This window comes from Doryrhamphus excisus, chromosome 12 (assembly GCF_030265055.1).
Source record: "Doryrhamphus excisus isolate RoL2022-K1 chromosome 12, RoL_Dexc_1.0, whole genome shotgun sequence".
Taxonomy (NCBI): domain Eukaryota; kingdom Metazoa; phylum Chordata; class Actinopteri; order Syngnathiformes; family Syngnathidae; genus Doryrhamphus; species Doryrhamphus excisus.
In genome coordinates, this window is record NC_080477.1 from 2,848,125 (window position 1) to 2,860,891 (window position 12,767).

Sequence of the window (12,767 nt, forward strand, 5' to 3'; positions counted from 1 at the left end):
TGCTTCAAAACTGTAGCTGTAGCTACTGTGTGTAGCAGTGTTTTTGGACTGGACTGACAAACATGTGAGTAAGATTGGTTTACAAACATGGCTGCCAGCGAAGTCGTTGACCTGATGTTGAAAAATTTGAATACCATGGGTGGTTTTTCACGTAATGTATTGGTTTGTTTTTAAGCATTTTTTCCTACTTCTGAATGAATACACATAAAGATTGTGAAAATTGGTCACAACATGCACCCTTACTGCGTTGCCTGATTTATTATTTTTGTGCTATTTATTTATTGATACACCACACGGCACTCTTTATTAACACCAAAGTTGGATGGGCTTGAAATTTTGGCTTGAAATTAATCTCCAAAATTCCATGTGTAAGTCTAAGGTTGTGTATAAAATATGAGCAAGATTGGGTGCAACACATCGCCTCCATGTTGGGTTCATTTTGGGTCAAACCAAAACATAAAAGCGCTTACTTACCTTTTGCATGAACAGCTTCAATGAGTTTTTAGGTTCCATTTAGTCTATTTAGCTGGTTTTTATGTCAACAATATGGCTCCATCTTATTAATAAGAGGCTGCTCTCGCGTAGCCACATAATCAGGATTGAAGAAAATCAATAAAGCTTTGTGATTGTTGTCATTTTCAAGAAGGTTATGAAGCAGCAGGAAGTTGATAGTTTGAGTTGGGCTCGTTTGCTCGACCAAACGTCCCCATCAGGATGAGCGACACCAACAAGGGTTGGAAGATCATATTTCTTTTTCTTGACTTATTCATTAACACACAATAAAAGTGACGGGAATTTTTTTTTTTTTTTTTCCAGAGACTAGAAGCCGTTCTTGGTCGGTGTAAAAAAAAAAACGCCTACGGCTAATGAAATGTAGCATGTGGTCCAACGTGATCTTGGACATGATGGCGTGGAAAGTCCACTCCACCATCAAGCAGGGGCGGGGACTCTAAATTGGATGCAGCTTTTGCTAATTGGGGGATGTCTGGCATTGGGGTCAAAGGTCAACGCATCCAAACACCAGCAGCTCGATGCTTATTGAATATTCGCTCCAGCAGCCGCTTTGTTTATGACATTGACTTATGAGGAGAGGAGGGAAGGAAGGAAGGAGTGAGGGAATGTGTTCTTTTATTTATTAGGAATTTATTTGTGTTTTTTTTTTTTTTTTTTTTTTTTTTGCTTCATGGGATGAAATGACTTTCATGTCAAGCAGACCATTTCTAACCTGGAAAAAAAACATCTAAACACCTTCAGCAGCCTCTCGACATCCGCACTGCGTGCCCAATGACCGCCAGAGGGCGCCCACGGCACCATACGCCACATTGCTGCACACACACGCACACGCACACGCATTGATTTACAGCCATGATGAACTTGACCTTTCCACTCGGACGTTTAATACACCCATTGCAATATCTTGTTGTTTTTATTATTATTTTCATTTATGATATTGTGCTCTATATTATATTCCTTTATGGACCAGATCAATTAGAATACAAAAATACAATTATAATATCACACAATTAAAGTACTGCTTTAGATTATATATTAGTTAAATATATTATTTTATTAAATGTATATATTATTTTGTTGTAGTTCCATACTACAACTGCTACCACTACTACTACTACTACTATTATTACTGACACTACTAGTAGTAGTGCTACAACTAAAATAAAACAATTGCATAATGTAGTACTTTTTGTGTCATATCACTACTACTACTACTAAAAAGGTATATTCCTTTAATGATAAAAAAGTATTTCATGTATATTTCCTAGGATTACTTTTAATAACTACTACTGGTAATATTGCTCATACTGTATTTTCAAGGCCGATGACATGAAACCAATTTTTTTAAAAAGTGAAATAAGGCACTTGTATGTAATAATGATGATGATGATGATGATGGTGTGAAGACGACCACCTTTGCGCGTTCGTGTGCGCGCCTGTTGACCCAATGGGCGCAGAGGAGGAGGAGGAGGAGGAGAAGGAGGAGGAGGAGGGGTATGTCTCTCTTTCTCTTTCTCTCCTTCTCTTCACCGTCGCATCTCTCTCTCTCTCTCTCTCTCTGTCTCTCTTCCACCTCCTCTTCCTCACCCCTCCATCCTCTTCGTCACTCCTCCATCCGGCCAGCCAGCCTGTCGGAGCTCAACTCGGAGCTCCTCCGTGTGAAGAGCAGCGGACAGAAAGAGGATTTCCATCACACTCCTAAACATTTTGGGGCGGCAGGAGGAGAGGAAGGTTTCTTCAATCCCTTCCATCTGGTGCGCACCGGAGTTGTGTATTTTATTTATCATTTTTTTTTAATACAGAGAAGACGTAAAATGACGCAGGAGAGGAGAAGAACACAAGTCTCATTATTATAGTAAGTAAAGCCTGGTTATGATTTAGACTCCTCACCCACCCCGCATCCTCATCGCCATCATCGGCCAACTTAGAAGACGGTCTCCCGGTCCTCGGTGCGCCAAGTGCACCTGCTGCTTGGGCGCCAGGAAGAGGAGATGAGCGCCACAACTTCACGTTGCGCTCGCTGCATGCACGCCGAACGCCACGCCGAACGCCACGCCACCTTTTTTTTTAACAACTTCTCTCTGGTGGATTTGAGGTTTCAATTCCACTGGGAAAAGCTAAAAAAGCTAAAAAGACCAACGGGCTTTCGGTGCCGTTGCTACCTTGGACAGCTGCCTGCTTCGACGGGGAGCTGTCCTGCCTGCGCGGTGCTGAAAGTGCTCCAAGTCACGCTGTGATGAAAATGCACCTCAAAGATGAAAGGAAATGAAGTGGGATTGCATTTCATTTTCTTGCTTTGTTTGCGTTGCAAATGCAATGTCCCTTTTTTCCAATCTTTATTTGATCATTTAGTATTCCATGTACATTCCCAGCGCCTCACGTATCTCATCCATCGCGTCCTCAGTGCCCTGCGTTGGGCGTCATCCAGCCGTCACAAGCCTCGCTCTCTCATCCCTAGTACCGCCAACCGTTCCCAAAAATTCCCACATTCGCGTCCTCCGTCCGTAGCGTCACACACCATTCCCCGGCATCCTGCACCCATCACCTGTATCCTTTCCTCGCATCCCGAACTCATTCCTGCATCCCGCTTCCTGCCCCAATCTACATATATTCCGCTCATATCCCTCAAACTTGTTCAATTTTCACAAATCCTGCATTCATTCCACATATCCGTTTAAAGGAATGTCAGCATGCATGATATCTCACATGACTTCCCAGTATTCCACATTTGACACCTTGCACCAATCACCTGTATCCATTCCCTCTCAAACTAATTCCCGGTGTCCTGCATGCAGCATCCTGCTGCCATTCCCAGTATCCCAGCCTTGCGCATCTTCCAATCCCTCATCAGTTACCAGCGTTCCGCATCCTGCACCCGTCACTCATCAGCCGTATCATATTCCATTCCAGAAAATGTTGCACATTCCCAAAGTTCCGCGCCTATTCCTAGAACCGTTCGCAGTAGCTTTTGACACTTCCTCAGCAATCCGTGTTATTCTTCAGCATCTTCCAACTATTTTGCCGCCTGTTTCCGTCACTGCGATGGTTTGCCCGTTTCCCGCATCCTGTGCCCATTCTTAAAACCTTACCTTCTTTCCACAACCATTCCAGTGTCCTACATCCATCACGGGCATCTTTTCCGGCATTACTCCACAGCATCTTCCATGCATCCCCACCATTCCACATCCATTTCTGGTGTCCTAATCCACCATTCTGCTCCCATCACTGGAATATTTATTTCCAGCATCCTGCATTTGTTCCCTAAATCCTAGATCCAAACTGAAACCATTCCCAGTGTCACGTATTCATCGCCAGGATCTTTCCTTATTCCTCAGCATTTTCCAGCCACCCTGTGTCCTAAATCTAGCATCCTGCCGCCATCACTGGAATATTTTCCACGTCCCTTTTGCCCATCTTCCTCAGACTTGGCTCATTCCCCATCCATCCCTAAACCATTCCCAGTGTCCACATCCATTCCCAGTATCTTGCATTACTTCCAAGTATTGCCCATCCATCCCCACGACTACACATTCATCTCGTCTTCCAAATCCAGTAACTTTCTCCCAATGCTGGAATATTTGATCAATTTCTGGCATCCCGTGTTCATTCCCCAAATCCTACATCCTTCCCGGATCCATTCACAGTGTCCAGTAATCATCACCAACCTTCATCATGTCCTAAATCGAGCATCATTGGAGCATCGCCATCACTGGAATATTTTACCCACTTCCTTTTCTTGCCTCCCAACTCATTCCTGCATCCTCCATCCACGTCCTTCATCCATAGTACCACACATCACTTCCCATCATCCTGCATCCTTTTCTCGCATCCCTAACTCATTCCTGCATCCTGCTCCCATCTCCCCTAATCTTTTGCCCATCACCCTCAAACTTGTTCCCTTCCCATTCCCAGTGGCCCACATCCACTACCAGTATCTGGCATTATTCCTGAACATCTTCCATCAATCCCCACGATTCTCTGCTCCCATCACTGGAATATTTGATTCATTTCTCGCATCCTGTGTCCATTCCCCAAATCCTACATCCATCCCTAAAGCATTGCCAATGACCCACATCCATTACCGGCATCCGACATTATTCCTCAACCTCTTTCATCTATTCCCAAGATTATGCATCCATGCCTTGCATCCTAACCCCTCCCGAGTAGCCAGCATCATCACCTGTATCTTTCCTACTTTCCCACATGCATCCCTAGTGTCCGGCCTCCTGTGCCCGTTTCCAGTGTCCCGCATCCACTTCCAGTATCCCAATCCATTTCTTGTTTGCTGCATCCATCACAGCCTCTTTAACTCTTCCCACTTCCCTCCTATTATTGTCCCTTCAGCCATTCCCATTGGTATCGTGCACCCATTATTTGTATCTTCACTGCTATCCCGGATCTCTTCCCATTTTATTTGCATCCTTCTGCCCCAACCTCCGTACCCTTCCCTCCTTTCCCAAACCCTTCCTCAACACGTTCCCCGTCCTGCATCCAGCACCTGTATCTACCCCGGAGCATCCTTATCTGTCTCCGTCAGGCTGCCGTGCGGATCACTCCGCACTTTATGATATTGCAGTTGGCTGCAGGTGGAAGCGCCTGCCACTTATTGTCTTTGGAATTGGCTCGCCGGAGACGCGTATTACTCCCCAAAGCGGTGACACTCCGCACGCTCCAAGCGCTCCTCGGTGTGGCTGCGGCAGGAGTTAGCGCATCTAATAGCGGCCCCTGTGCAGCTACTGACAACAAGCCATTTGGCGCCGGGATTAATTCCTTCTAAGTGGGAGAGACATCCCCGGATTCGCACCCGCAGACATTCACATTCATGTCCATGAAGACGCTTTCATGTTTTTTTTGAAATGATGTTGGATTTTGTGGCTATGAAGGAGAAGAATAATGAAAGTGACATTTGAGATGCTGCTAATTACCATGACGGAGTGATGCAGGGTACAGCTCGCCTTAAAATAACTAAAAGATCTTTGGAGAGGCTTAAAACTCCACTTAAGCTCCACTTAAGAGACCCCCCCCCCTCCTCACAAAGAAGGCTTTTACAATAAATTGCTCATTAATTAGTGGAATATACTTTTTTAAAAAAACTGATGAAAAGCTATGACATGTTTGATAAGAACAGCAAAATAGTGAGCTCCTATTCAGGCACCCCTTTGGACTAGCTTGAATTTGCCAAATAGTGAACCCCCTGTTAAAACCTGTTGATAAAGAAATATGAATAACAGTCATTTTTAATAAATTGTTTGGTTAAGAAAACACAAAGATGGCATGGCGGTCTCTTGCTGTCATTATATTTCAGTATGACAAAGAGTTATGGATGTTATCGTTCCAAAAATGATTGAGATATTACACTCATTTTCCATCGCCAATGGTGGTGCACAATATTTGTTGTTTGTGCAGTTTGTGCACACCTGCAGGTAAGGACCGGAACAAATGTTCTACATTAGTCCAACACATCACTACTATCAGGAGAACCAGAGTATAGAGGGGAGGAGCCACCTGCTGTGGCCCAGCAATGTGTACTGTATTCGGGTACATGCACCGAGCAGCTGGTGTGACATTACAAGATCTCTGGGAAACTTTTTGCACTTTCCAAACGCTGGCGTTTTAGGTGGCTGATATGAGTACTTGATAGGTTTTTTTTTACCCTCCTGGCGGAACATTTTTATGTTCTTCCTCATGAAGTGAGGCCGTGAACAGGCAGGAAGAAAAAGGAGGCATCAAATTGCGGGTAATGTTGCCTAATTGGAGCGTTTTATCAAAGCTAATTTTGCGACGTGATAAGTCTTCCATATAAAACGTGCATAAATTGTAGTGATTAGTCGACTCAAAAATTGGTTGACAACAATTTCTTAGTCCGTTTTTTTTTTTTTTTTTTTGCAATGAACCTCTGCACCAGTTACTAATCGCTAAACTGCATTTCTTGAAAGTATCCTCGCTAAAAGAGGACGTGCTAACCTCTAAGCTAGTTTGAATGTAAGGTTTTAACAGGAAGTTAGCAAGTAGATTGTAAGATACTCCCTGCTGAAGCAACCGAGGGAGGAGCCTGTTTTGAAACGTTCTATTCAAATTTTGATGCCAAAGAATACGGTATATTGTGATGAGTATCGTTATCACACATCATAATAAGTCATATTGCCCGTGCTCATTTTGAATGAAACAACCGATTTGTGGTTTAGACAAGCCAACTATTTAAAAAATTTGTAAAACGATTTGTCACAATTTGTCACAGTATCGCATGTATACAGAATACAGTTTACAGTCTACAGTATACCGTATACAGTATACGGCAGGGGTGCTCATTAAGTCGATCGCGATCTACCGGTCGATCGCGGGGGTGGTACTGGTCGATCGCTGGTCGATCGTGGCGTGACATTAAAAAAATATCATCCCAGCATCAATGCCGTCACTTGATTGACATACAGGGCAGCCATTCAGATGACAACTGAATGTTGCCCTTCGGGCGACCAATCAAATCAAACAACGTCTCTAAGTGCAGCAGAACTTACGATGTCAGCCTATCATCCATCCCTGTTACTTGATTGACATACAGGACAACCAGTCAGATGACAACTGAATTTTGACCTTTAGGTCACCGCTCATGCGTAAACAACGATGCAAAGTGCTAAGCTAGTCGGCGAATTGCGAGATTTTAAAGCCCTCGCTAAAGTTTATGGTCACTAAAATGAGTGAAGGAGCTGGACCAAGTAAAAAGGCAAAAACTGGACCAAGTAAAAAGGCAAAAAACATATCACTTCCATACGGATATGGAATATTATACGGATATTGTGATACGGATATTATCCATGACTGATAAACATTTGGAAGTGTGCTTGAGGCTGGCTATCAGCAGCTACTGTCCGGACTATGCATCCCTGGCTGGTTCAATTCAGTGCAAGTCATCAAAGTAAACTCAGGTAATTACAAAAAATGTTAATAGTTAATTATGTGTGTTTTGCAATATTGGCTCATTTGGTTATGTAAGGTACATCAACATACATTGTACGTACAAATAATCCTCAATACATTTGAAAATAAATAGATGTTTTGCATTTTTGTAGTGGGTAGATCATTTTGACTCGGTCATTTTAAAAGTAGCTCGCATGCTGAAAAAGTGTGAGCACCCCTGGTATACGGTATACAGTGATATTATCCTTATTAAGGTTTTTATATTCACTAAAAGGACCTTCAACAGTTTTAATACAACATGCTAGCTGACTTTTTGACATGTTAAAGCAACTGACACACATGGTAATCATCAAAGACTTCAAAGAACAAAAACAAGGCTGGGCAAACTACAGCCCGGGGGCCACATGCAGCCCGCTAAGCACTTTGAATCGGGCCCCCCAGTTGCTACCAAAGTATTTAAAGCTTTAACATCGAAGCTGTCAACAGGACTTTCAAGTCGTCAGAGTCATGTTGTAGTCAGGGATGTTCTTTAATGGTCAGTGTTTATCGTAAAAAAAACTGTCAAATTAAATTTTGTTATTTGATGGAGTGCTCCTGAAAATAAGGGACGGAATATATGACACTTTTATGGATAAATAATTCCACGTGGACTGTTAGAATTCTAAACGTAAACCACTTTGCATGCATCAAATATTGAGTCTTGGCTCCTGGAAAATTTGGTTCACTGAAGTTTTCCCAACCCTGAAGATCTCGAGTCACAACAACTTGCAAGATTAAAACATGACAAGATTTCTCTTCCTGAGAAAAAAAAAAAAGTCCCGTTAGATAGAACAACGGCAAGACTGGAGTGAGACCTTCTGTTAGTTAAATTAAATTAACAGAACACCATCTTTGTACTCATGTTACATTCTCGTCTTGTTTCGTTCTCATCTAACCAACTTTTGCATCGCCTTGTCTCGGGAATGGAGAGACTGGGAAATACAACTCAGGAAGTACTAAAATTTGTAAAGCAGTTTAATTGGTTCCACACTCGACCGTGATAGTAAGTGAGTTTCCGTAAAGTAAAACAAGACATACAAGACTCACACTTGTTCCTTTTTTAGGTCCGGTTTCGGTACAGTACTTCCTGCGGTGGCTATTGTCTGATCGGTGTAACATTACTGACACCTAGTGACCAGTGGAGAATACTACCAAATCATCTTATGAATGTCTTATATTTGACTTCATTTATACATTTTTATACTTTTTACTTGTTTTTACTTGTTTCATTTAGGAAAAAAATACCGTAAATATGCATATTTTTGTCTAATAATAGGCCATAGTCAACCAAAAACAGCATGATTTATGGATTATGAGGTCGCCTACAATCCAATAGTATCCATCTATGCTATTGAACGGTTAGTGAGGCATGAAAAAGTCGTATTGTCCGATCTGTTTTGTGATGTTTTGCTAATTTGGACATGTTTACTCGCTAAAGATAGCAACCCTAACAAGCTGTCATGGCTGCCTTTCAGGTCTGCCGCTCGGACTAACGCCAAATGGACGCCGCTCCGGACGCCTCGCCCCCTCACCAGCCGTGATGGAGGCCGGCCAAGTGACCTTTACCACACCGTGAACGAGGACACCGGTAACCTTTTCTCGGTTATCTGCGGAGGAGCCGTTGATCCGAGAGCCTTTCTGGTGTCAAACACAAAAACAACGCATTTAAAAATAAACAATAAATCGCTAAGGATGTGGAGGAGGTCCGAGGAGATGCCGACGGATGTGTGGATGTCCTTGCTGCTGGTGTGGATTACTTCCCTTCCCTGCGTGTCCGTCACCCCCGTCGGAGGGCCGGCGCAGGCGACGGCGAGCCTTCCCGGCGAAGGACAGCGACTGCTGAGCCGCGCCAAGAGGGGATGGGTTTGGAACCAAATGTTTGTGCTGGAGGAATTTTCTGGACCCGATCCAATCCTGGTTGGCAGGGTGAGTTCCACCATTGTCGGCCTTCTATTAAGCTTGCTTATCGTGCGGGAACATTAATTCGGCCATTCGGATGTTAGTCCCCGCTTCCCGGTGGGCGGCGGGAGGATGGGAGGATGCGAGGTTTGTCATGGGAGGAAGGATCCTGCAGCTCAAAAATGATTTGATGATGCTCGCTAGGATGTCCTTCACGTGGCGCTTAGGAAATATCCACAATGTGATATGTATAGTCTTATTTTCTCTTTCAGTACCGATATGGATCATTTTATAGACAACAATGTGAGCTACTATCATGTAAAAAAAACTAGGACACCCAATTTGTGACGCTCCCTATGGGCTAGCATAGCGCTATCCCACGGTCATAATGAATGAAGTAGCCAATGATCTACTCACATTGACACATTTTGCTTGATGACGATTGTTTTTCAACCAGTTCCACCAAGTTAGTGTTTTTTTTTTTTTTTGAGTGATGTGTGAGAAATTTCAAGTCCAACTTTTAAGATCAACGCCACCGTGTGGCGTATTTGTCTGCAAAGTAATAGCACAGGAAATGCTGTAGGGATGCATTTTTTGACAAATTTTCATTCTTTTGTGTGCAGCGGTTCAAGTGTAGAAGCTATTACACAAACGCAAAAATTTTATTTTGTTTGTTTCTTTTGTCTTTTTCCTTACGGAGTCGCCACAGCGGATCTTTTTGATCCGCATGCTGATTTTTGGCATTAACAGATGCAGAAGACAGGGTTAGATGGAGGGGAGTGGTTTGCTGTGGCGACCCCTGAAGGGAAAAGAAGAAGAAGATACTGATTTTTGGCTTCATCCCTTTATATTCCGGACGCCCTTCCGGACGAATACCGGTGGTGCTTACTAGTGGAGATTCCTGTATGACTAATGAAAAGATGCTTTATTAAATATTTATCAGGCGTTGCATAAGTCTCAAATTTTCCACCCATGTGCTCCCCAGTCCCCTGAAGTTGTTTTTAAAATTTCGTTATGATTCAAGCAAACGTTTTAAAGTTTGTGTTTTTTTTTAGTTGTGCTGTGTGAGAAATTCCAGCTCTAACATATGGTGTTTAATGTCTGGAAAATAATAGCATAAGCGACACAGATTTTCACCCTTTTTTGTGCGCCAGTTCAGCTTACACAAACCTTGATTTTTTAAAAATAAATATCTGTCTACAATTTGGAAAATAAGTGCTTGTTTATGAAGAGGCACACCATCTGAATTTCTGGTACTAAATATGTGGTTTATAAATATTTCAAACACAAAAAAACATTTAATAATTCATTAATTTTAACAATTAAACACTTGGCTGCAAAACTATTTTTTATGCTCCGGAAAAGAAAATAGCAGCGTTGTTGTGTCAAATTGTTATCATATTCAATGTATGTTCAAGGTGGTGTTATATTTTGGACCATTTTCTCTTTTTACTTTCTTTCTTTTGCCTAATATATTTACGTCCCGTGCTGTTATTCCACAATCCCTGGATGTTGACATGGGAATATTGTGAGTTTGCATTGAGTCTAATTTGTTTAATGGTAGTTTTTCCTGGACCAAGCACGGGCTAATCCTGCGGATCAGGCCACCTGCTCCCTGGCACCGCCTGGAGGCGTCAGGCCGGCCAAAGCAGCTTGTTCACAGCTCGTTTGTGGGCTTCACCTGCGGGGGGAGTCGGCCCTGGCATGGAGCGTCACACTCAGCCATATTGTTCTCTGCTCGCCGGCCCGCCTCCTCACCCGGTGGCCTTCATTTTCTTCTCCGTGCTTGTTTGTGATTACGTCGAACAACCCGTTCTTCTTTTCTCGCTCGTCACACGGCGCCGCATCAATTAAAGATTGGCCACCGGGCGGCGGCGGGATGTTGCACCTGTGTGTTCTCTCTAAATAGGGTACCGACACAAAAACGCTGTTAAGTGACACATTAATTTTTCAGGGCCAGTCAATTAGGAAGCCTCGGATGGTTTTGACAATGCCAGAATGAAACTCGCTAACTAACAAAGAAACAAACGTCGGCTCCCGGGGAGGAAGGTCTAAAATGTGCCAGACTCTGTTTTATTCATGCCACAGCCTTGCATCGACGTTGGCTTGCTTGTTTTGGCAAAGCTATGGCAACCATACAGGATACCGGGTCAGCCAACTCACAACAAAAATAGTCTTTGTGTTTCATATGCTAGCTAGAAGGCTACTTTCTGGTTTAGCTAGGATGATACTAAGGTGCTAGGACTCTACCATCTGTGTTTTGGGGCGGGGGCGGGGGTGGCCCTGTGGTGGCTCAAAGGCAAAAAGAGGGGAAAAAAACGAATGCTGTACTTCAATTTAGAATGTTGTGTTAGCGTCTTTATGTCCGCATGTTAGCTAGAAAGCTTCTTCCTGGTTGGTGAAGATTGACCCTAAGATGCTAGGACTCTACCATTTGTGTTTTTGGGGGGATGCCTCTGGCGAAAAGAATGTTGTTAGCGTCTTTGTGTTTCATATGTTAGCTAGAAGGCTACTTCCTGGTTCATGTTGGATGATGCTAAGATGCTAGGACTCTACCATTTGTGGTTTTGGGTGGGGGGAATGCCTGTGCGGTGGTTCAAAGGCAAAAAAGCAAAAAAAACCAACAACAAATATTGCGTCTTATCATCTTTTGTCCATATGTTAGCAAGAAGGCTACTTCCTGGTTCATGTTGTATGATGCTAAGATGCTAGGACTCTACCATTTGTGGTTTTGGATCGGGGGGATGCCTCCGATAAAAAGGGAGAACGTTGTTAGCTTCTTTGTGTTTCATATGTTAGCTAGAATGCTACTTCCTGGTTCATGTCGGATGATTGCTAAGATGTTAGGATGCTACCATTTGTGGTTTTGGATCGGGGGATGCCTCCGGTAAAAAGGGAGAACGTTGTTAGCTTCTTTGTGTTTCATATGTTAGCTAGAATGCTACTTCCTGGTTCATGTCGGATGATTGCTAAGATGTTAGGATGCTACCATTTGTGGTTTTGGATCGGGGGATGCCTCCGATAAAAAGGGAGAACGTTGTTAGCTTCTTTGTGTTTCATATGTTAGCTAGAAGGCTACTTCCTGGTTCATGTTGGATGATGCTAAGGTGTTAGGACTCTACCATTTGTGTTTTTGGATCGGGGGGGTGCCTGTGATAAAAAGGGAGAACGTTGTTAGCTTCTTTGTGTTTCATATGTTCGGTAGAAGGCTACTTCCTGGTTCATGTCGGATGATGCTAAAATGCTAGGACTCTACCATTTGTGGTTTTGGATCGGGGGGATGCCTCTGATAAAAAGGGAGAACGTTGTTAGCTTCTTTGTGTTTCATATGTTCGGGAGAAGGCTACTTCCTGGTTCATGTCGGATGATGCTAAGATGCTAGGATTCTACCATTTGTGGTA

At 43.3% G+C, this 12,767-nt stretch overlaps 1 protein-coding gene across 2 annotated transcripts in view; it reads left to right on the top strand.

The window, feature by feature from the left end:
- The first annotated feature begins 2,115 nt into the window (after positions 1-2,115).
- The window catches only part of cdh8 (cadherin 8), a 141,171-nt gene continuing 130,519 nt past the window's right edge, over positions 2,116-12,767 (top strand). For both annotated transcript variants that reach the window (XM_058089680.1, XM_058089681.1), the window contains exons 1-2: positions 2,116-2,368; positions 8,943-9,393. In XM_058089680.1, coding sequence (XP_057945663.1) covers positions 9,160-9,393 — 234 coding nt within the window. In that variant the 5' untranslated portion in view covers positions 2,116-2,368; positions 8,943-9,159. The remainder of the gene's footprint in view (positions 2,369-8,942; positions 9,394-12,767) is intronic.